A 26,139-nucleotide genomic window follows, 5' to 3' on the forward strand; every position below is an offset into this window, starting at 1 on the left:
TAAAGGTAACATCATGATTAGTTATATTACCAGTGTCATTATTTTTTGACAGCGGGACGCCAAGCTCAATGTTTCGGTAGCCTTCGGCCAGTTCATGTGTTGGCGCGTTACCTTCAACTGTTGCCAAGCTCGGATCTCTGACATCTTGGCATATTGTATTTTGTAATGAATTTTCAACAATGGCCATTTCCTTTGACTCCATTGTGAATAGCGTTTAACAAAATAATGAAAAAAAAAATTTCAAAAATGAAATTTTGTCTGTATCAGTACTTTTCAAGTAAAGTAGATTTATCTGCGTATTCAGTAATGAAGCTGATTATTATCTGACACAGTCTTATAGGATTTGATGACTTACCTTGCAGTTTAATGATGACATTACACAAATTTTTGTCTTTTCTGTATAAATGCACTTTCTGCAAAGGATATTAATTGGAAGGAAAAGCAATTATCTACTGCCAGAGATATGATGCCAATCACGGCTGTATAAGCATACAGCATAGCAGCTTCCTACCTTTACCGCTGAAACCAGCAACAAGATGTTTGTAGGCAGAATTTAATTTTAATTTGCCCCTTTAATGTTTTTCTTATTCCCAATCTCATGAACATGTAAGAAATACAACAAAAGTTTCATTAGTTTCTTGCGACAATAAAATGAAACATTTATCTTAATTTGTTTTTATCTCAACAATTAAAAGGTCTGTCCCTATTCCGCTTGGCGCCGACCTTTAAAAGGTCGCCATTGAACAGTGGCATGTAGGTGGGCAGGCAAATAATGGAAACTGATTAATAATTGCTGCTTGAATAATCAAAAAAAAATGTTTGAAAAGAATACTTGAAAGAAATTGGAAGTTAATTATGTATCTGTATACATATCCTGGATGAACTTTAACTGGTACTAACATCAACAGACCTTCAGTATCAATACATTTAAGATCAACATTCAGATTTTGGGATACATACTGCTTCACATTAGTTCCATTGTGCGTAGTGCTGATTATGACAATGCCAATACAGGATCGCCCCTCTGCTACTCGTGCAACTTCCTCTTGTCTGCTTCGTACCTCGTGATGCAGAATACTCAGCGCGGACGAAATGATGAACAGACGGGTGTGACTGATGTAAATATATGAATAAACTTGGCCTCCCTAATAACTTTTATAACACTTTTTAATATACGGTTGGAATACACATTTGTAAACAATACTGGTACGACAGAGCTAGTCACATGTGTGCCCGCTACCACTTATAGAAACAAACAGGTGAAGATACTGGAATTAATCAGTTGAATAGCATATCTCTTCTCTTTCTTGTATGAGAACATTATCTTTGCCACAAAATAACTTGTTACTTTACCTTTGACTATATATATATAATTTACTTGTATAAAAAGAAAAGAACGAAGAAAGAAAAAAAGAAAAAATAATAATATGATTCATCATAATGTGCAAGTTCTCACTTATTTGTTCCAAACAAGACAGCCGGAAACAGCTTTGCCAGCATGCATATTTATATCTAAAAAGAAAGATGTAGTGACTTACCAAATGAAAGTGCTGGCAGGTCGACAGACACACAAACATACACACAAAATTCTAGCTTTCGCAACCAATGGTTGCTTCGTCAGGAAAGAGGGAAGGAGAGGGAAAGACGAAAGGATGTGGGTTTTAAAGGAGAGGTGGTGGTGGGAGGGTGCATGGGACAGGTTTTACACCGGGGGCGGTTACAAGGGTAGGAGCCGGAGGGGGGGGAAGGTGATTTGGGGATTTCATAGGGATAAACTAACAGATTACGAAGGTTAGGTGGACGGTGGAAAGACACTCTTGGTGGAGTGGTGAGGATTTCATGAAGGATGGATCTCATTTCAGGGCAGGATTTGAGGAAGTCGTATCCCTGCTGGAGAGCCACATTCAGAGTCTGGTCCAGTCCCGGAAAGTATCCTGTCACAAGTGGGGCACTTTTGTGGTTCTTCTGTGGGAGGTTCTGGGTTTGAGGGGATGAGGAAGTGGCTCTGGTTATTTGCTTCTGTACCAGGTCGGGAGGGTAGTTGCAGGATGCGAAAGCTGTTGTCAGGTTGTTGGTGTAATGGTTCAGGGATTCCGGACTGGAGCAGATTCGTTTGCCACAAAGATGTAGGCTGTAGGGAAGGGACTGTTTGATGTGGAATGGGTGGCAGCTGTCATAATGGAGGTACTGTTGCTTGTTGGTGGGTTTGATGTGGAGGGACGTGTGAAGCTGGCCATTGGACAGGTGGAGGTCAACGTCAAGGAAAGTGGCATGGGATTTGGAGTAGGACCAGGTGAATCTGATGGAACCAAAGGAGTTGAGGTTGGAGAGGAAATTCTGGAGTTCTTCTTCACTGTGAGTCCAGATCATGAAGATGTCATCAATAAATCTGTACCAAACTTTGGGTTGGCAGGCCTGGGTAACCAAGAAGGCTTCCTCTAAGCGACCCATGAGTAGGTTGGCGTACGAGGGGGCCATCCTGGTACCCATGGCTGTTCCCTTTAATAGTTGGTATGTCTGGCCTTCAAAAGTGAAGAAGTTGTGGGTCAGGATGAAGCTGGCTAAGGTGATGAAGAAAGAGGTTTTAGGTAGGGTGGCAGGTGATCGACGTGAAAGGAAGTGCTCCATTGCAGCGAAGCCCTGGCCGTGCGGGATATTTGTGTATAAGGAAGTGGCATCAATGGTTACAAGGATGGTTTCCAGGGGTAACAGATTGGGTAAGGATTCCAGGCGTTTGAGAAAGTGGTTGGTGTCTTTGATGAAGGATGGGAGACTGCATGTAATGGGTTGAAGGTGTTGATCTATGTAGGCAGAGATACGTTCTGTGGGGCCTTGGTAACCAGCTACAATGGGGCGGCCGGGATGATTGGGTTTGTGAATTTTAGGAAGAAGGTAGAAGGTAGGGGTGCGGGGTGTCGGTGGGGTCAGGAGGTTGATGGAGTCAGGTGAAAGGTTTTGTAGGGGGCCTAAGGTTCTGAGGATTCCTTGAAGCTCTGCCTGGACATCGGGAATGGGATTACCTTGGCAAACTTTGTATGTGGTGTTGTCTGAAAACTGATGCAGTCCCTCAGCCACGTACTCTCGCCTATCAAGTACCACGGTGGTGGAACCCTTGTCCGCCGGAAGAATGACGATGGATCGGTCAGCCTTCAGATCATGGATAGCCTGGGCTTCAGCAGTGGTGATGTTGGGAGTAGGATTAAGATTTTTTAAGAAGGATTGAGAGGCAAGGCTGGAAGTCAAATTCCTGGAAGGTTTGGAAAGGGTGATTTTGAGGAAGAGGAGGTGGGTCCCGCTGTGACGGAGGATGGAACTGTTCCAGGCAGGGTTCAATTTGGATAGTGTCTTGGGGAGTTGGATCATCAGGAGTAGGATTAGGATCATTTTTCTTCATGGCAAAGTGATATTTCCAGCAGAGAGTACGAGTGTAGGGCAGTAAATCTTTGACGAGGGCTGTTTGGTTGAATCTGGGAGTGGGGCTGAAGGTGAGGCCTTTGGATAGGACAGATGTTTCGGATTGGGAGAGAGGTTTGGAGGAAAGATTAACTACTGAATTAGGGTGTTGTGGTTCCAGATTGTGTTGATTGGAATTTTGAGGTTTTGGAGGGAGTAGAGCTGGAAGTGGGAGATTGAGTAGATGGGAGAGACTGGGTTTGTGTTCAATGAGAGGAGGTTGAGGTTTGCTGGAAAGGTTGTGAAGGGTGAGTGAGTTGCCTTTCGAGAGGTGGGAAACCAGAGATTGGATAGTTTTTTGAGGTGAAGGGTAGCATGCTGTTCTAATTTGCGGTTGGCCTGTAGGAGGATGCTCTGAACAGCTGGTGTGGAGAGGAGAGATTGAGGACTTTTATTAAGGATAGGAGTTGATGGGTGTGTTCATTGGCTGAGTTGATGTGTAGGTGATGATTAGGTGGGTGAGGGCAATGGATTGTGCAGTTTGGAACTGGTATAGGGACTGATGGAAAGAAGGGTTACAGCCAGAGATGGGAACTTTAAGTGTGAGGCCTTTGGGGGTAATGCCAAATGTCAGACAAGCCTGAGAAAATAAAATATGGGAGCGTAATCTGGCTAGGGTGAAGGCATGTTTGCGGAGGGAATGTAAATAAAACTTAATGGGGTTGTCGTGGGGGTGTTGTGAGGGTGACATGGTATTAGAAGGTGGAAAGTGTAACATGAGGCTGAAATGAAAATGAAAATAAAAATATATGGGGAGAGATAAAGGTGAACTAGAAAGTAACTGGAGATCTGTTGTGAAAAAAGGCGAAAAAGTCTTGGTTAAAGCTGGGCTATGTTGATCCTGTGGTGAACTTGGGTTAGTAGACAACGATGTGCACAAAGGTTAGGTGGTTGTGTTGCCGCCAAAACACGTTAAAGGATGGAGAAATTCGGGAAAATTTCAAAAAAACTGCGTGTAAATGTATTAAAAGGAGTGGTTTTGTGGTGGCAGATTATGAAAATGAGGCTAACAATTGTCTGGCGAAGAAATAATGATGTTAAAACCTGTGGGAAGCGGCTAAAAATTATCAGTGATGTGGGAAAAACGGAAATTGAAATAAAGCAAAAGGTATCAGAACTAGCCGAAATGGTTGTTTAATAGGTGAAAGGAACTGTTTGTGAACTAGAAACGGTGGATTTTACAGCAGCGGTAGTGTTGAAAGCGGAAAAAAATTTTTTTGGTTATGGTTTGGAAGTGGGTGACATATTATTGGTATATATAGGCGGGATAAAATTGTATAGTAGATTACGGTAAAAAGGAGAAGGTGAATACAAAGTGAAACTACTGGCAAAAACAGAAAGAGAAAATAAGACGACAAAAAGATTTCGAAATGCAACAGTGACAATAACAAACGTAATTGTTGGGTTCAAGTTAATGATATGAATATAATAGAGGGAAACATTCCATGTGGGAAAAATATATCTAAAAACAAAGATGATGTGACTTAGCAAACGAAAGCCCTGGCATGTCGATAGACACACAAACAAACACAAACATACACACAAAATTCTAGCTTTCGCAACCAACTGTTGCTTCATCAGGAAAGAGGGAAGGAGAGGGAAAAACGAAAGGATGTGGGTTTTAAGGGAGAGGGTAAGGAGTCATTCCAATCCCGGGAGCGGAAAGACTTACCTTGGGGGAAAAAAGGACGGGTATACACTCGCACACACACACATATCCATCCACACATATACAGACACAAGCAGACATATTCAAAGGCAAAGAGTTTGGGCAGAGATGTCAGTCGAGGCGGAAGTGCAGAGACAAAGATGTTGTTGAATGACAGGTGAGGTATGAGTGGCGACAACTTGAAATTATCAGAGATTGAGGCCTGGTGGATAACGGGAAAAGAGGATATATTGAAGAGCAAGTTCCCATCTCCGGAGTTTGGATAGGTTGGGGTTAGTGGGAAGTATCCAGATATCCCGGACGGTGTAACACTGTGCCAAGATGTGCTGGCCGTGCACCAAGGCATGTTTAGCCACAGGGTGATCCTCATTACCAACAAACACTGTCTGCCTGTGTCCATTCATGCGAATGGACAGTTTGTTGCTGGTCATTCCCACATAGAATGCATCACAGTGTAGGCAGGTCAGTTGGTAAATCACGTGGGTGCTTTCACACGTGGCTCTGCCTTTGATCGTGTACACCTTCCGGGTTACAGGACTGGAGTAGGTGGTGGTAGGAGGGTGCACGGGACGCATTCTATGTGGGAATGACCAGCAACAAACTGTCCATTCGCATGAATGGACACAGGCAGACAGTGTTTGTTGGTAATGAAGATCACCCTGTGGCTAAACATGCCTTGGTGCACGGCCAGCACATCTTGGCACAGTGTTACACCGTCCGGGTTATCTGGATACTTCCCACTAACACCAACCTATCCGAACTCCTGAGATGGGAACTTGCTCTTCAATATATCCTCTCTTCCCGTTACCCACCAGGCCTCAATCTCCGCTAATTTCAAGTTGCCGCCACTCGTACCTCACCTGTCATTCAACAACATCTTTGCCTCTGCACTTCCGCCTCGACTGACATCTCTGCCCAAACTCTTTGCCTTTGAATATGTCTGCTTGTGTCTGTATATGTGTGGATGGATATGTGTGTGTGTGTGAGTGTATACCCGTCCTTTTTTCCCCCTAAGGTAAATCTTTCCGCTCCCGGGATTGGGATGACTCCTTACCCTCTCCCTTAAAACCCACATCCTTTCGTCTTTCCCTCTCCTTTCCTCTCTCCTGACGAAGCAACCATTGGTTGCGAAAGCTAGAATTTTGTGTGTATGTTTGTGTTTGTTTGTGTGTCTATAGACGTGCCAGCACTTTTGTTTGGTAAGTCACATCATCTTTGTTTTTAGATATATTTTTCCCATGTGGAATGTTTCCCTCTATATATATATATATATATATATATATATATATATATATACACACACACACACACACACACACACACACACACACTCCTGGAAATGGAAAAAAGAACGCATTGACACCGGTGTGTCAGACCCACCATACTTGCTCCGGACACTGCGAGAGGGCTGTACAGGCAATGATCACACGCACGGCACAGCGGACACACCAGGAACCGCGGTGTTGGCCGTCGAATGGCGCTAGCTGCGCAGCATTTGTGCACCGCCGCCGTCAGTGTCAGCCAGTTTGCCGTGGCATACGGAGCTCCATCGCAGTCTTTAACACTGGTAGCATGCCGCGACAGCGTGGACGTGAACCGTATGTGCAGTTGACGGACTTTGAGCGAGGGCGTATAGTGGGCATGCGGGAGGCCGGGTGGACGTACCACCGAATTGCTCAACACGTGGGGCGTGAGGTCTCCACAGTACATCAATGTTGTCGCCAGTGGTCGACGGAAGGTGCACGTGCCCGTCGACCTGGGACCCGACCGCAGCGACGCACGGATGCACGCCAAGACCGTAGGATCCTACGCAGTGCCGTAGGGGACCACACCGCCACTTCCCAGCAAATTAGGGACACTGTTGCTCCTGGGGTATCGGCGAGGACCATTCGCAACCGTCTCCATGAAGCTGGGCTACGGTCCCGCACACCGTTAGGCCGTCTTCCGCTCACGCCTCAACATCGTGCAGCCCGCTTCCAGTGGTGTCGCGACAGGCGTGAATGGAGGGACGAATGGAGACGTGTCGTCTTCAGCGATGAGAGTCGCTTCTGCCTTGGTGCCAATGATGGTCGTATGCATGTTTGGCGCCGTGCAGGTGAGCGCCACAATCAGGACTGCATACGACCGAGGCACACAGGGCCAACACCCGGCATCGTGGTGTGGGGAGCGATCTCCTACACTGGCCGTACACCACTGGTGATCGTCGAGGGGACACTGAATAGTGCACGGTACATCCAAACCGTCATCGAACCCATCGTTCTACCATTCCTAGACCGGCAAGGGAACTTGCTGTTTCAACAGGACAATGCACGTCTGCATGTATCCCGTGCCACCCAACGTGCTCTAGAAGGTGTAAGTCAACTACCCTGGCCAGCAAGATCTCCGGATCTGTCCCCCATTGAGCATGTTTGGGACTGGATGAAGCGTCGTCTCACGCGGTCTGCACGTCCAGCACGAACGTTGGTCCAACTGAGGCGCCAGGTGGAAATGGCATGGCAAGCCGTTCCACAGGACTACATCCAGCATCTCTACGATCGTCTCCATGGGAGAATAGCAGCCTGCATTGCTGCCAAAGGTGGATATACACTGTACTAGTGCCGACATTGTGCGTGCTCTGTTGCCTGTGTCTATGTGCCTGTGGGTCTGTCAGTGTGATCATGTGATGTATCTGACCCCAGGAATGTGTCAATAAAGTTTCCCCTTCCTGGGACAATGAATTCACGGTGTTCTTATTTCAATTTCCAGGAGTGTATATACCAGCATTTTCCCGTTTGGTGTGTGTGTGTGTGTGTGTGTGTGTGTGTGTGTGTGTGTGTGTGAGGGGGGAGGGAGGGAGTGAGAGAGAGAGAGAGGGAGAGAGAGAGACAAACTGAATTTAAACATATAAAGAGGGAACTTTAAAGCAAAACATCAACATCCTTCAGGTCGCCAATACTTTTGGTTTGTAACAACGTAGCGGAGGTGCTTAGTCACAATAGGCACAATAAAAAGATTCACAGTCATAGCTTTCGGCCATTAAGGCCTTTGTCAGCAGTAGACACACACACACGCACACACTCACACTCACACAAGCGCAACTTGCACACACATCTGCAGTGTCAGAGAGCTGAAACTACACTGCGAGCAGCAGCAATAGTGCATGATGGGAGTGGCGACTGGGTGGGGGTAAGGAGGAGGCTGGGGCAGGGAGGGGGAGGGATAGTTTGGTGGGAGTGTCGGACAGTGAAGTGTTACAGTTTAGACGGAGGGCAGGAGAGAAGGTGCGGAGGGGGTAAGTAGTGGAAAGGAGAGAAATAAAAAGAAAGAAATTAAAAGACTGGGTGTGGCGGTGAAATGACGGCTGTGCAGTGCTGGAATGGAAACAGGGAGGGGACTGGATGGGTGAGGGCAGTGACTAAGAAAGTTGATGCCAGGAGGGTTACTGGAATGTAGGATGTATTGCAGGGAAAGTTCCCACCTGCGCAATTCAGTAAAGCTGGTGTTGGTGGGAGGGATCCATATGGCACAGGCTGTGAAGCAGTCATTGAGATGAGGGGTATCATGTTTGGCAGCGTGTTCAGCTACAGGGAGGTCCACTTGTTTTTTGGCCACATTTTGTCGGTGGCCGTTCATGCAGACAGACAGCTTGTTGGTTGTCATGCCTACGTAGAATGCAGCACAGTGGTTGCAGCTTAGCTTGTGAATCACATGACTGGTTTCACAGGTAGCCCTACCTTTGATGGGATAGGTGACCTTAGTGTCGGACTGGAGTAGGTGGTGGTAGGAGGATGTATGGGACAGGTCTTGCATCTAGGTCTATTACAGGGGCATGAGCCATGAGGTAAGGGATTGGGAGCAGGGGCTGTGTAAGGATGGACGAGTATATTGTGTAGGGTTCGGTGGACGGCGGAATACCAGGGTAGGAGGGGTGGGAAGGATAGTGAGTAGGACATCTCTCATTTCAGGGCACGACAGAAGGTAATTGAAACCCTGGCGGGGAATGTAATTCAGTTGCTCCAGTCCCGGATGGTACTGAGTTACGAGGGGAATTCTCCTCTGTGGCCGGACTACGGGACTTTGGGAGGTGGTGGAAGACTGGAAAGATAAGGCACAGGAGATTTGTTTTTGTATAAGGATGGGAGGATGATAATTGTTACATTACATCCTGAATTTTCCATTGTTTGAATCCTTTTGGTTTATTAGTTACATTTTTCGAAGGACTGAACTATTTACAAAAACCAAGATAAAATGAAAATATTTACTTCTTTGCTTATAGGATACAGAGGTGTAACATACATTTTTTCTAAAGAAATTCATGACAATTAATTGATGTGTCCTGTATGATTTAAGATGAAACTGCCCATTTATCTGTTACAATGCTTAAATATTTGAAAATGACAATCTGTTGTTTAAAACCAAAATACAAAATATTCTATTTATATTGATTGTGCAATGATGTCAAAAATGTTTTATTCAGTACAAGATGTTCATTCTTTTGCATGGTAGTCATTATATAAACATGTGAAACTTGGTCTAAATTCCTGTTGCACTATTGATAAAGTAACGCAGATGAAGATTTACACAAAAGAAGTGATTATAAATAAAATGAAATGCAAGAAAAATAAGAAATATAAATAATGAATGCAGTAACATGGGTGAAAAAATAGCATGATAAAACAAAAGAAATTAAATCAAAATTAATATGTAACATTAATTACGGTGACATGATCAAGGAGTTCAAGTGGAAAAAGAATGATAAAATGAAAATGAGATGCAGTGAAGAAGTTGATAAGATAATTAAAATGATTTAACAAAGGAATAGAAATAAAAAGGTACATTTACAAAATGTAATTGAATAAAAATAATGATCAAAGACATTTCAATGGAAATTGGAATTTTATGTGATGCTCCATAAAGTTTAAAAAGTTGTCTTTCATAGAGTGGTTTTGTTGTGCAACGATTAGGATAAGACCTTCACGTGCAGAAGGTTGTTAGTTTGAATCTCATCAAGTGGTTTAATTTCTTTTTATTTTTAAATTTTTATCGAAATGACTTTGATCATTTTGATAAAAATTTACAAATAAAAAAAAGAAAACACTTGATGAGATTCAAACTCACAACCTTCTATCACTCCACACAACCACTCTATAAAATACAACTTTTTTTAACATTATTGAGCACCATGTAAAATTCCATTTAAAAAAACTATTATTATTGCTTGCAAATGAGGGCGACCATGGTGACTGACTGTAGAGTGTGATACCTGGGATCTTGACCTACATAGATGATTGTAAAAAGTCGGTGACACAGCTGGGGATCTCTCCTTGTTTGTCAGACTCCTGCTAGATGTTGTTGCATTCTATCTGGTGTCTTTTTGTGATTTTACAGGAGTAATGAAAGCAATTTGGTCTGCACTATTTCAACTATTTTCTGCTGCGTTGCTCGTAATCTCTGTGAAGAGTGCTGTGGTGGCTGTCTTCCTGAACCAGTAACAGTGTTGAAAAATTATGCTTTGTGCCTGGCAACTAGTGACACTTCAGTGTGATTGAGTAATTCCGACTGTTCGAACTTAGGAAAAATTTTACTCTTGTGTTTCCTTATTAATTTTGTTGTGTAACAATACTGACAGAATGTGCATTTGGGGCAGGCTCTGCAGTGTGGTACACAATTAATAGCTCCGGATGTTGAACCTTATGATATGTTTCACTGAATCCAAAATGTTTGATATAAACTTCGTGTAGATGTAAAGAATATCATCTTGGCAGATGGGAGATATAAATGATTGAGGGTGAATGACAGCAATGAGGATATGTGGTATAGATGTCAGTTCTTTTCAGTTTTCTATTTTGCTATCTTTCTCATTAAAATGCAGCACATGATGCAGAGTGTACAAGATACTCCCTCCTCAGTCCCACTACAGAGTTTGTCACAAGAATTGTCATATACCAGTGACTCAGTATCTTCCAAGATTATTATGGCAGTTGCTTTTATAGTTCTCTCCTATTCTCTTGTTTGTCTTATCACTTTCAAGAATACCACATGTCGTACAAAAATTTTTCACCTGAACTTCAGCACACAAATTTTCTGGTGTGAATTGTGCTGAAAACAATAGTTTCCCAATATTTTTTTTTTTATTCTGTCGTTGGCTCTTAATATATGATATTGTTCCCAAAATTTGCTCCAGCAACCTTTAAGGTTAAGAGCCTGTTGTCATTTCCCTGTAGCTAACTGAATATCTTATCAATTGATGCAGAAATTCCTTCATCCTAAGATGTCATCTTTTTCTCGATGTAGGCGCTGAGCATATAAAGAACTTTTTGTAGCAACCTGTGTGATACTTTGCATTTGCAGCGTGTAGATGCCCACAAGAGCAGACCTGTCCTTGTGTGGTGACTCACCGTTCATCCCTCCTCTCCTGTGCACTAACTGTAATATGTAGTACTATTATGATGAAGGATTGAACATGATGAACCTGCAATTGTGTGAATTTTTTTTGTTTATGAAGAAATTTGCCAACTGCTTTTGCACAAAACAGTTAATTTAAAAACCAAATTTCCTCCGAACTGAACAAAAAGTCTGACACCATGTGGTGTTGGAGGCCATTCCTTTGATTGAGCTTCTTTTAGGAATCTTTTCATTGAATCTCAACTCTGGTATGCTATTTTCTGCAAGATGCATATGAACAACATGTTTTATTCCCCTGAAACCTTCAGCTTGTCCATCGTTTCCCAAATAACTTGCATTTTCCAAAGCATGTATCCCTTTCCCACCGACATTACATAGTACACTGACAACATTGCTAATTAAATGCTTCTCAGCTGTTTATGTAAAAACTCACATAATAACAGTGAAGTTATTTAGTCTAGTCACATAAGAGAACTGATGGGAAACTGAAGAACAATCAGTGCTTCTGATGGGGAGAGGAAGTGAGCTTTGCCGGAAGAGCACCACAACTGCTGTACAGAATGACTATGAATCAGTTTCCTGTCTGGCACTGCAGAGAAGTGAGCAGATATTGATGGAGATTCTTTTCTCAAGCATTTCTTGTGTTACTTTTATTAGTAACTAATATTTGTGTTCACTGCAGTATTTACGCATTTAGTGGAAAATAAATACTTCTCAGGCATATTTGCACATTACCTTGCCACCGATTTACAAAGTGTGTTGCAGAAATATTGTTATAAATGTGAAACAGGATGTGATCGTTTCTTGTGACAGAGTGGGGTAGAGTGAGGACCCGTCTGCCTATCCCTCAGTTTGCAGACACAGAAAGGAGGAAAGGTTTTGATCACATTCCATCAACTTGCCTTCCTTCACACTCGACAATTCTTATTCTATTCCAAGTAGGTCTGTCTCTGTTCTCACTATATTCAGACCATTCAGAAGTAAGATTCCACATTTCATACAATGCAGATACTTTAATGTGGCAGTACCAGGTCGGGTTGACGGAGGAGATAGAAAAGATCCAAAGAAGAGCGGCGCGTTTCGTCACCGGGTTATTTGGTAACCGTGATAGCGTTACGGAGATGTTTAATAAACTCAAGTGGCAGACTCTGCAAGAGAGGCGCTCTGCATCGCGGTGTAGCTTGCTGTCCAGGTTTCGAGAGGGTGCGTTTCTGGATGAGGTATCGAATATATTGCTTCCCCCTACTTATACCTCCCGAGGAGATCACGAATGTAAAATTAGAGAGATTAGAGCGCGCACGGAGGCTTTCAGACAGTCGTTCTTCCCGCGAACCATACGCGACTGGAACAGGAAAGGGAGGTAATGACAGTGGCACGTAAAGTGCCCTCCGCCACACACCGTTGGGTGGCTTGCGGAGTATCAATGTAGATGTAGATGTAGATATTACATGGTGTGTGTGTGTGTGTGTGTGTGTGTGTGTGTGTGTGTGTGTGTGTGTGTGTGTGTGTGTGTGAGACCGACTGGCGGGAGGGGGTGTGAGCGTGAACTGTGGTTACGTAAGATACCAGCAGGGGTTGAGCCTGTACTAGCTCATTTATGATACCATCAACGTCAGCAAGTCATTGTGAGGTAGCCATTAACAAATGCTTTAAGTACTCTGTTCTGCTTTGTGTTGTGTGTTGCTCATTGTTTCTTTTTCTTCTTTGAAAATGAGTGAAGGGATTTATCTTTCCCATCATGTGGCTTCAGTAAGACTCCCAAGACAGAAACGATCAGTTGTTCCTATGACCAAGTGTTGGTTCTGGTTCTGCTTTCGCAGGAGTGCAAATCTGGGGCGTAGACTGCTTGCCCTTGTAACTTTTCTTACCTTGTTGCAGGTTTGTGCTGGGTCAAGGTTACCATTGTAAGGTCCCAACTACTGTCTCATCATTCTATCCTCATGGTTGCACATTTAAGAACTAATATTTTACAATAAATTATTATTGGTTTCTCCATCTTAAGCTTTCTGCAAACAGTTAAAGAGACTTTTACACCAGACATATTTTGCTTTTATTTACAAAGCATCTACATTTTTCATTCTGGAAATATTGATACAAATGTTTGTGTGTCTGTATAGTTTGGTTGTTAAACATTACAAACAGTATTTCTTTATAAAGTAGCCACGCAATTTATTTAAGGTGTTTCTGCCTCTTGTTAGGTGTGCTTTATACAGGGTGGTCCGTTGGTCATGACCGGGCCAAATATCTTAAGAAATAAGCGTCAAATGAAAAAACTATGAAAAACGAAACTTGTCTAGCTTGAAGGGGTAAAGCAGATGGCGCTATGGTTGGCCCACTAGATAGTGCTGCCATAGGCCAAACGGATATCAACTGCATTTTTTAAAATAGGAACCCCCATTTTTTATTACATAGTCATGTAGTACATAAAGAAATATGAATGTTTTAGTTGGACCACTTTTTTCGCTTTGTGATACATGGCGCTGTAATAGTGACAAACACAATTTTAGATGAACAGTTGGTAACAGGTAAGTTTTTTAAATTAAAATACAGAATGGTGGTACGTTTGAACATTTTATTTCGGTTGTTCCAATATGACACATGTACCTTTGTGAACTTATCATTTCTGAGAACGCATGCTGTTACAGCGTGATTACCTGTAAATGCCACATTAATGCAATAAATGCTCAAAATGATGTCTGTCAACCTCAATGCATTTGGCAATACATGTAATAACATTCCTCTCAATAGCGAGTAGTTCACCTTCCGTAATGTTCGCACATGCATTGACAATGCGCTGATGCATGTTGTCAGGCATTGTAGGTGGATCACGATAGCAAATATCCTTCAACTTTGTCCACAGAAAGAAATCCTACAACGTCAGATCCGGTGAACGTGCGGGCCATGGTATGGTGCTTCGACGACCAATCCATCTGTAATGAAATATGCTATTCAGTACCGCTTCAACCGCATGTGAGCTATGTGCCAGACATCCATCATGTTGGAAGTACATTGCCATTCCGTCATGCAGTAAAACATCTTGTAGTAACTTTGGTAGAACTTTATGTAGGAAATCAGCATACATCGCACCATTTAGATTGCCATCGATAAAATGGGAGCCAATTATCCTTCCTCCCATAATGCCGCACCATACATTAACCCGCCAAGGTTGCTGATGTTCCACTTTTCGCAGCCATTGTGGATTTTCCGTTGCCCAGTAGTGCATATTATGCCGGTTTACGTTACCACTGTTCGTGAATGATGCTTCGTCGCTAAGTAGAATGCGTGCAAAAAATCTGTCACTGTCCCATAATTTCTCTTTTGCCCAGTGGCAGAACTGTACACGATGTTCAAAGTCATCGCCATGCAATTCCTGGTGCATAGAAATATGGTACGGGTGCAATCGATGTTGATGTAGCATTCTCAACACCGACGTTTTTGAGATACCCGATTCTCGCGCAATTTGTCTGCTGCTGATGTGCAGATTAGCCGCGACAGCAGTTAAAACACCTACTTGGGCATCATCATTTGTTGCAGGTTGTGGTTGACATTTCACATGTGGCTGAACACTTCCTGTTTCCTTAAATAACATAACTATCCGGAGAACGGTCCGGACACTTGGATGATGTTGTCCAGGATACCGAGCAGCGTACATAGCACACGCCCGTTGGGCATTTTGATCGCAATAGCCATATGTCAACATGATATCAACCTTTTCTGCAATTGGTAAACGGTCCATTTTAACACGGGTAATGTATAATGAAGCAAATACCGTCCGCACTAGCGGAATGTTACATGATACCACATACTTATACATTTGTGACTATCTATCACAAAGTGAAAAAAGTGGTCCGACTAAAATATTCGTATTTCTTTACATACTACATGACTATGTAATAAAAAATGGGGGTTCCTATTTTAAAAAAAACGCAGTTGATAAGTGTTTGACCTATGGCAGCGCCATCTAGTGGGCCAACCCTAGCGCCATCTGGTTTCCCCCTTTAAGCTAGACAAGTTTCGTTGTTTGTAGTTTTTTTCGTTTGATGGTTACTTTGTGAGATGTTGGGCCCGATCACTATCAATGAACCACCCTATATATTTTGTGATTTAGGACTCTCTTTTTGGCATAGATAGATGTGATTTCGTTGTTTAACTAAGTTATTGAGATATTTGTTTTATTTTTTATGCACTGGCAGAACTGTTTTTAACCTGTACATTAATATGTTTAGTTATTATATTATTTATTAAGTGACCAAATGATGTCTGTTCTTTTGGGCATGTCCGAAACGACACACACCATTTGGAATCCGCAACTGTGATACATATTGTGTAAATTGAAGGTGGAGGGGGCAGAAAGGAAAGAAAAGACAGGGAAACATTGATATTATGTGGTCTACAGATGCCGTTAAACTTTGTATGTTGGACAGTTTTGTGTAGGTTGAGATGTATCCTTGTAAACTTCATGTCGAGGTCACTTGGAAATGCCTGATAGGGTGTCCATAATATGTTTGTTTACATGGCCATCTACTGAAGCAGCTGTTAAAATATATTATTATTGGTTTCTTCGCCTCTATTTACAAAGGATTTTCTGTGGTCATTCTGAAAATATGAATATGTATGTATGTACAGTTTTTTTGTTACAGATCGTAAATAGTATTTCTTTATAAAACTGGCGTGCAGTTTACTTATAGTGTTTCTGCCTCTTGTTACATGTCCCATAAAAGATTAACAACATTTGCAGATCAAGTATTATTATAGCTATATATGTTAATGTGAAAATACTGTTTTTATCAGTAACAATATACGAAGGTATGTATTTCCAGAATGACCACAGGGGATATACTTTGTAAATAAAAGCAAAACGTATCTGGTGTAAAATTCTCTTTAATTGTAGTAACCTAAGATGGAGAAACCAACAATTACTGATTTTAACAGTAGCTGTGAGAGATTGCTGTGCAGATGAACATATGTTACAGGTCAGAAAGGAACCTTGTCTTCAGGTTTTAGGATGGGCCCCAATCGCAGTTGAGTAGGCTGTGGACACTTCTGAGGACTGAGAAGAGAACATTGCTTATGAAATAAATATTGGTGCATTTAAACACATTTCATGGTAAAGTGCTGACAACTGGATGTGACAGTCACTGTAAAAAGCATAAAAAACCAAGAACTTTGACCACTATGGAGAGAGAAGAGTCTCTCTCTATTGAGGTATAAGGTTTATCACTGCCAGCAACTAACATCATGGTTAATAAATTTTTCTATTTATTTTTTATGTAACACCACAAACTCCCACAATAATTATAACAAGCAAAAATTCACCATATCCTGCCATATTAACATACAATCAGAGCAATGGCCTCTGCCATTTTCTTTCGAATTTCATTGATGCGCACACACATGCATCTGTATTATTCCTGTTAGTCATTGATGTGTGTATCTATTCTACCTGTAGCCACTATTGTGCCGCATATTGTTACGTAACAAGGTAACAAACCTTATACCTTGCTGAAGGGAGACTCTTCTCTCTCTCTCTCTCTCTCTCTCTCTCTCTCTCTCTCTCTCTCTCTCCATAGTGGTCAAAGTACTTGATTTTTTATGCCTTTTACAGTGACTGTCACATTAAGTTGCCAGCACTTTACCATGAAATGTACTCAAGTGCACCAATATTTATTTCATAAGTAATATTCTCTTCTCAGTCCACAGAAGTGTCCACAGCCTACTCTATTGTAAATCATTCAAATGAGCCTAGTAGCAATGAGGAAAGACTTTCAAGTCATTTACAAAATTCTTTATTTGTCTGGAAACTGTAACGGATGACCTTGCACCATATTACATTGCAGGCATTTGATAAAATATTTCCAATAAATCCATAGTGAGAAAGTGTAACAGTTTGATCTAAAGTGCTAAGTGTACACGTGAAACTAATAGGGCGGTCATGACGTAGGGTCATTCCATGTCAAGTCACCCAGGCCTTGACACCAACCATGTCAGATTTTGATGAAATTTGGTACAATTACTTCTTTTATCATCCTGAAAGCACCTGTAAAATTTTTTTGCTCTATCTCTTATAGTTTTTTTTAAATAAATTTTTAAAGTTTTTAGATTTGGCGTTGTTTCAGCAGTCGGAAATCATAACTTAAACGTGTCCTCACAACTAAAAAAATTTGTATGTTAAAGAATACTCAAGATATCAGTATGAAATTTTGGAATAAGTTTGTGTATTATATCTAAATGTTAAAAAAATTACCATAAAGATATATTAAAATCTTCCAAATGAAAAAAAAATTACAAGTAGTTGTTGGTTTTTTTTTTTTTTGTTTAGTTTTACAAAAACTGCAATATCTAGAGTCTCAGACTTGATAGAAAGCTCAAATTTATTTTAAAATACTCTTAATTGTATAGGCTATTACATAAATGAAAAATTGTTGGCTTTTTAACCTGTTCAATAGTTATCTAATTTTTTAAATAATATTAATTATAATTTAAAAATAAAAAGTACCAAGTGACTTAGACACCAAAAATAAGTTTTTGTCTTCTTGGAGTAACAATGTATGCTTGGATTTTGTTTTGTTATCCCTGTGTTTTGAAGTAAAAAATTATTACAGTGTTAAATAGTGCTTGGATAGTATTTTATTAAGTTTATTCGAACTTTCAGTAAGTACTGTTACTTAGTTTACAGAGATTCTTTTCCAATATCCTATAAAAGTAACCAGAACAGTAGTCAGACCAAAAGTGAAATCAGTATGTCAGATATTCAAACCTGTAGTGTAGGGTTATTTAAAAAATCTGACTGTTTTCAAACAACCTACAAAACTACAAAAAAGTTACATCCGGTACCTGAATTGAGTGAGGAAGAAAAAAATTTGATCCACTTACTATCTGGAATTAATCTGTGTGAATTTAAGAATATATGTTCACACCACAGCTACTACTTTTTAAATGTTTTTGAAAAGTATCAAACAACATGTGTAGTCCCACTAAAAAAAAAACACAAAAAGCCCATCAAAAGTCGTTGAGAAGTGTAGGCTTGGATCTTTCTAAACAATTACGGACAAAAAATAGTAGCATAAAACCTGGACAAAAGCTTTGCTCAACATGCCGTAACTTTTGTGAGGAAAAATTAAGAGTTGAAGTCAATGAAAGTGAAACAGATGATGAAGTCATGGTTGAATTAGAATCATTGGAATCCAGAAATGAATCCCTCGTACAAACAAACATTGCTCTTGATAATTTAGGTTTAACACCGATAAAGCTTCATGGCTTGCCAGAACAAAGTAAAGGGTCTTATTTTAAAAGGAAGGTTAGTAGTATTGAAAAGACTGCAAAAAAGGCGGTTTCAAAAGCATTAAAATATGATGCACCAAGCTCTGATGATGACGAAGAAGATACAAGTGTGGTTGAGAAAGCAAAGGATTTTGATGTAATGATTTCTCTTATGAAAGAGAAGATGTCATCTGTTGGAGGTCTAGAAAAATCCAGATTCTGACCTTGGCTCCAGATTCTTGGAGTCGAAATAAAGTGATGAAAGAATTTAATGTAAGTGAGTACATGGTGCAACAAGCTAGAAAGCTAAAATCTGAAAAGGGTATTTTGGAAACTCCTGGTCCAAAAAAAGGTAAAACTCTTTCTGAAAATACAGTAAGATTTGTAACAGATTTTTATGAAAAGGATGAAAGTTCCAGAGTGCTACCTGGAACAAAAGACAAAGTAAGTGTTCAAAAAAATGTGTACATGCAAAAAAGACTCATTTTGTGTAACTTGAGATAACTCTATTATTCTTTCAAATGGGATAATCGCGAGGTAGAAGTAGGATTTTCAAAATTTTGTTTCTTGAGACCTAAATGGTGTATCCTTGCTGGTGCTGCAGGCGCACACACACTATGTGTATGCAGTATCCACCAGAATGTTAAACTATTATTGGATGCTGTGAAAATTGAAGAATCTTATAAAGACCTAATTAAGATGCTTGTGTGCAACACGGAAAACCAAAACTGCATGCTACATCATTGCGACAGCTGTCCTGCAAATGCTGCACTAACTGAGTACTTAATTGAAAAGCTAAGTGAAGATTATGATTTAGAAGAAGAAATTGTAATCATTCAGTGGGTTAACACAGACAGGGCAGAAATGATCAAACAGTCTATCAGTGTTGAAGACTACATTTCTTTATTGGTTAGGTCATTGGAAAAGCTCACCCCATACTTGTTTATAGCAAAATCCCAATCAGCAGCCTTTAAAAGATTGAAAGAAGACCCACCACCCAAAACAGCAATTATTGTGATGGATTTCAGTGAAAATTATTCCTTTGTTATACAAAATGAGATCCAAAGTTACCACTGGATTAGAGGTGGTTGTACTCTACACCCAGTTGGAGTTTTCCTAGGAAATGAGGTAAACAATGTTTTTGTTACCAACAACTGTTTTATTAGTGATGACCAAGAACATGACACTGGTTTTGTTAACTTTGTACCAAAAGAAATTACAAAGTGGCTGTCATTACATCATACAGACATTGTCTCAGTTCACTACTTTACAGATGGTTGTGCTGGGCAGTACAAAAATAGAAACAGTTTTAAAAATTTGACTGAACGCTTGAGAGACCTTAATTTGAAGGCCCAACACTCTTTTTTTGCAACAAGTCATGGGAAGTCAATTTGTGATGGCCTAGGAGGAACTATTAAAAGAATTTTAAGGAAAGCCAGTCTACAGCTTTCAGATGAAGAACAAATAATGACAGCAATCGATGTGTACAAGTTTTGTGAAAAAAATATTGAAAACATTCATTTTCACTTTATTGTCAAAAAAGAAGCTGATTTGCTATGGTTAAAACTAGAAAAACGTTTTTTCAGCAACCCGAACCATTCCTGGAACAAGAAGTTTTCATAACTTCAAACCACTTCCAACAAACAACCTTGAAATTAGAAGGACTACAGATAGTGTAAAACCCTCGTTAGTCTTTTCTTTCCATTCTTCTTCTGATTGCGTTCGTGTTGAACCATGCAAGTCATGATGGTAACTGGTACTTTGGACACGTAAAAACAATATTCAATGATGAAGAAGATGCAGAAATTCTATTTCTACATCCTTCAGGACCAGCTGCATCTTTTATTGGCCTGAAAGAGAAGATTCTTGCATAGTGCCTTTGGAGCACATAGTCTGTATAGTAGACGCACCTCAAACAAGCGGCACTGGAAGAATGTATTACTTCAAAAAAGACTGTATCAAAAGAACTGAAAGCTCTTGGATGAAGTGGAAAAACAGTTTGAATCAGCATTAATGTTTATTAAAAAGACAAAATTACTCAAAAAATTCAATGTTTCAAGCAATCAGTTGGGTTATATGTAAGTGTTGTAAGAACACTATCTTTGTACATAATTCTAATGTAATCTACTATAATTAATAAACATGTTAAAAAGCCATCATTATTTTTGTTTTATCAAGTAGCCTATATGTTTAAGAGTAAATTAAAACAAATTTGAGCATTCTATCAGGTCTGAGACTCTAGATATTGCAATTCTTATAAAACAAAACATCCGTTAAAAAAAAGAAAAAAAAATACATATATATATATATATATATATATATATGTTTTTTTTTCATAGAAAATATTAATATATTTTAATAGTATCATTTTTATCTTCAAATAGGTATAATAAATAAACTTGCTGCAAAAATTCATGATGTTATCTAAAAGAGTTTTTAAGATAAGCAATTTTAAAGTTTTGAATACAAATTAAATTTACCATTTCCAAAGGTTCGGAAAACGCAAAACATAAAAACTTTAAAAATTTATAAAAAAAAAACTATAAGAGATACAGCAAAAAAAATTTGCAGGTGTTGTCAGGATGGTATTAGAACCATTTGAGCCGAATTTCATGAAAATCTAAGGAGGTGGGTGTAAAATTTATTTTTTATTGGGTGATTTGATATGGAATGACCCCGTATTCATTGAGCAAACCTAAAATTTATAAACGGTCATTGTGTGGGCTATCAAATGCTTCTGTTATGCAAAAAACCTAAAAACTGTCTTATTTTTAGTTGTCAGCTCACTCCTCTATATGCTAATAAGTTTGTGGCATCATAGAAATACAAAAATTCAGGTCATTGTATCAAAAGGAAAATTTACCTGGGGTAACGAAAAGATTTTATGAGACATAGTTGCTGCCCAGTATGTGCCAACAGGAGGCGAAACACTCAGTTATGCAGATAAGTACATTTGAAATGCACACAGTACTTTAATGTTTGGAATATTAGTTCTTTCCTTGGAGAGGAGAGAGGGATAGATTATGAAGGTAAAAAGGAAAGGCATGTCAGTCAGACCCCAGGATGCGAAAAAAAGTACTGTCTGCAGGTGAGAATAATGTGCACGACAGGAATGTGGCTATGAGTGGGTTGGTGTTACCTATACACAATAGTATGCACTGTTCCAAAAACATTTTCATGAACCCAACAACATGTAAATCATATCTGTGGTTGACTTGAAGAGATCCAAATGACGTAAATGTATAAAAACACGTCACGTCATTATTCCACTGATACTTCTGAAATAATGTTGTTCAAATTCTCTATTTATGTACATGGTATCAGTAATTGCTATATCAGTAATCCATTAATATTGGTGCTGTGTATGCAACTACTATCATGTGTTTTTGCGTTATGAAACACTTGTAATTTTATTCTGTTAAAATATTGCCAATGGTTGGATTTTATCATCTATTTGTGCTTTTAATGTGGATATATGTGCATTTTTGTTTCACTTGAATTTTCCCCTTAAGCAGCTACCTGTAAATAAATAAAAAAAATAGTAAAAAAAGAAAGAAACTATGAGACCATAACCAGTGAACAATGACACACAACAAACAACTGTCACATCTACAAGGAAGGCAATATTTTTTGGACATTTAATAACACACTTCAAGGCGGGTGTGGGGCAGAAGACAGCCAGGGAAGGACTGTTTCCCCATTCCCTCCACCTCACTCCTTGCAAGAATTCTTCTCAGCTGCCTACTGTACATCGCTGTGTATCCATCTCACTTCCCTGAGGAGTGAACTAATAGTTCGAAAGTTAGGATACTTTGTGTAATTGTATATGTATTTGTAGGTAGAGCTGAATAGTTCATCTCTCGTAAATACTGGCCAGCAATCATATATCATATTTTTTTTTTTTTTTTTTTTTTTAAAAATGCAGGGAGTGGTGTTTCTTCCTACAACCACACAGTGACTGACACAGCAGAAAAAACTGTGATGTAAAAACTATTTCCCGCAGAAGCTCAAATCACCTGTTTTAGTGATTAGAATATTGTCTACAGCTAGCACCAGTTATATGCTGAAATTTACTTACTATCTGTTCATTTATTCTTTTAAGTCATGCGAGATAGTATCAGGAACAAATTAGAAAGTGTATTTTTAGCCAAAAAGTAAGAATTACACATGTGGCTTATACTTGATGCAAATTAATTTATCTCGTTTGACCTTTAATGAACTGGAGGTTCTTACACATACATCACAGTGCATGTATTCACTAATGAGATGCATGATCCATGGTACGAACTTGTTAAAAAAGATTAGAACCATGCATTCAGTGTGCACAATTTAGCGGAACAATGCCCACGTTTTCAAAGGGAATTCTAAAGGTTCTCAGCCTAACAGAAATGGCAGTAATGCGACCGTAATGTTATGATCTTTGGAAAGCAAGTCTCCTTAGATGGCATTCTGTATAGGCTTAGAGACACACATCTAGTTTTTGCTTGTAGCAATTGTGTAAGCAGTCAACTGTAATAGATACAGGATGTCCCAGGAGGAATGGTCAAATATAACAGGTATGACAGGAGTGACAATTCGAAGCAAAAAGTTTAGTAAACACGGGCATTAAAATGCATACCTTAATTTTTTGGGCTTCACTGTCGGCTGTCGTCCGACATTATGATTTGCCACTATGGTCAGATGATGTCCGACACATTTCGAGTATTGTGCTATAAATAATATATGAGAAGAATGCAATGAGTAGAAAAATTAAATTGGAAAGAGATAAGAGGTATGAGCCCTTCTTTATCTCGATGCTGTGAAACAAATCTCTCCCACCGTAAGCTCTTTGGTTTCCACATTTTGAGAGGAGGCAATACGAATCAAAACAAGAAAAAATTGCTCTGAAACTCATACCTTAAGAGCTATGAGAACTCGTTCAGCAGAATAGATAGTTTCACAGTTGTAAAGATGAACAAGTGCTCCTTGCTCGTAAGGTACAAATTTTGGAGTCCATGTTAACTGCACTTTTTTCCTTGTTTTGATCGATACTATCACTTCCAAAAATAAAGGAAGCAAAGAGCTCGGAGTAGAAGAGACTTGTCGCACAGTATCGAAGATGTAGTAGTGCTCATAGCTCTTAAGGTATGCATTTTAGAGCCTATGTTTAGCAAACAATTTGCTTCGAATGATCATTCCTATCATATCTGTGAAAATTGACCATTCATCTTGGGACATCCTGTATAATGAAAAACAGATAAAATTTATTTACTAACTGTGATGAAAGTTCATCATCTTTGAAGGAATTAACTATGAAAAAGGAGTTGGATTTGAAGTGAAAGGATTCTTCCCCTTCATTTTCAATGCTTAAAAAGTGGACTCCTAAATTTAAGAACATACAAGAAGCCATTGAAGATGGGGATTGAGATTTGGCAAAAAATTGCAGGGTGTATTGACGCATAACAGTGGAGGTATGTGTGCTTATTGAACCACACACACACACACACACACACACACACACACACACACGTGGTCCAGGCCACCTACATTGTTCTGAAACTGCAGCTGCATCCCAACTATGCCTGTAAGCCACTCAGTGCCTCATCTGTACAGTGAGTGGTTAGTCCTTCCATTATCTGAAATTTGTATGAAAGTCAATGAAAAAAGCAGTGAAAGATAAAACAAAAAACAGTAACTAACTCATTGGCCTGAGCTACACATAGGGCATTTCTAAGAATATTGCTCTACCATTTATTTCATGTTTTCTTGAAGTACTGTCATGTATGTTGAATTAATAATGTTATAAATGCCTTCTTAGTTACAGGGCCACTTACTGAACAGCAGATAGCATATATGTGCAGAGAAACCTTACATGGTCTTGCTTACCTGCACAGCATGGGAAAAATGCATAGAGATATTAAGGTATTATTTTAATTGTATTTTAAGTTAATGAAAACCTGTTTGGATTATTATGTAACACTAAATTGAAATTTATTCATACTTTATTAACAGTATTATCAAAAGGGTATATTGCTTCTCACCATATAGAGGAGACATTGAATATCAAAGAAGCACAATAAAAGACTGCTATACATTTTAGCTTTCAGCCTAAAGACGTTCTTCTTGACTCAGTTGGCCACATCGGCCAGAGACAGTAGTCATTGCGTGCGAGTTGTGCTTGTGTGAATGTGGCTGTTTTTTCAGTTCAGTAGAATGCCTTGTAACTGAAAGTTAAAATGTATAGCAGTCTTTTCATTGTGCCTGTCTGTGACTCAGCGTCTCCTCTGTACTAAGAATGTTTTAGTTCAGCTTTGGAACTCACACTCTTGTTCAGAGCAGGTGCATGCACCAAAACATACATCCACTTCCACACCTGCATCCCCCTTCCCACCACATACACATTTTCATATTTGCTGAGTCCCTTGTGTTTCATTCAGAATTGTCCATTGTCATATTTACTTCTACTAACAATTTGCTGTTTCTGTTTCTCCTTCTGCCTAACGTTCTGTTTACTGTTTTGAATTTTACCTAGCGTGCAAGAGTAAATGAAACTTAGAACCATGAAAATTCCATAATTGCTAGAAACCTCATAGGTTTGTATTAAAATACTGGGTATATAAATTGAAGAAGACATAGCCAGTTATTAAACTCTTCCAGATAGTCAGGCCTGGTAAAGCACATTCCTGGAAACCGAAAGGTCATGGGATTGAATCTCAGTCGGTCCACGGAATACTTCTGTCTGCACATAACCAAGCATTCACCTCACAGGGATGTGAAGATTTGTAATGAATGACATGTGGTTCAGAATCCACATTAAACTGTTGGTCCCCTTTCCCCAGTAGGTATTTAGGTGAGGGGCATCCAAGTTACCAAAGTGGTGTCCAATAGAAACACAAGCACCAGGTCTGTGAGCCACACAGAATTAATAATATTATCTTCAAGATAACGAATAATTTCTGGAAGTCATTTTAGAACTCTTAGATGGACTCAAGTTTCGTTCACCAAGACACAGTCAGCCATTGAATATCAGTTTAAGACACAAGATAAGCTTGAAATTGCACAATGTAGTAACCTTGCAAATATTAATTCAGTAGTTCTTCAGTTGATTAATTACTAAAATCAAAATGAATATTGTATTGCATAGAAGTATATTGATGCCATTTATTTTCATATGTGTATTTGCTGCACTATGAGTTGTCCTCTCTGAAAGTTAGTGCTGGCCAGCCCATATGTCTTTTTTTCTAAAACTCAACTCTACGATGGGAGAAAACCCTCGTTTGAATGCAGTGTGCTGTTTCAGCAGTGATGGTGTTTTTTTTAAAGCAGGCCAGTGTATATCTAAATTCATAGCAACACATAAAAATAACTACGTCTGTAGATGATTAATGAATTAG

General features: G+C 39.6%; 1 protein-coding gene across 11 annotated transcripts in view; it reads left to right on the forward strand.

The window, feature by feature from the left end:
- The window catches only part of LOC124595060 (mitogen-activated protein kinase kinase kinase kinase 5), a 307,956-nt gene that overhangs the window by 51,088 nt on the left and 230,729 nt on the right, over nt 1–26,139 (forward strand). For all 11 annotated transcript variants that reach the window (XM_047133627.1, XM_047133632.1, XM_047133629.1 and 8 more), the window contains exon 4: nt 24,564–24,667. In XM_047133627.1, the coding sequence (XP_046989583.1) occupies nt 24,564–24,667 (104 nt within the window). The remainder of the gene's footprint in view (nt 1–24,563; nt 24,668–26,139) is intronic.

This window comes from Schistocerca americana, chromosome 2 (genome assembly GCF_021461395.2).
Source record: "Schistocerca americana isolate TAMUIC-IGC-003095 chromosome 2, iqSchAmer2.1, whole genome shotgun sequence".
Lineage (NCBI taxonomy): Eukaryota > Metazoa > Arthropoda > Insecta > Orthoptera > Acrididae > Schistocerca > Schistocerca americana.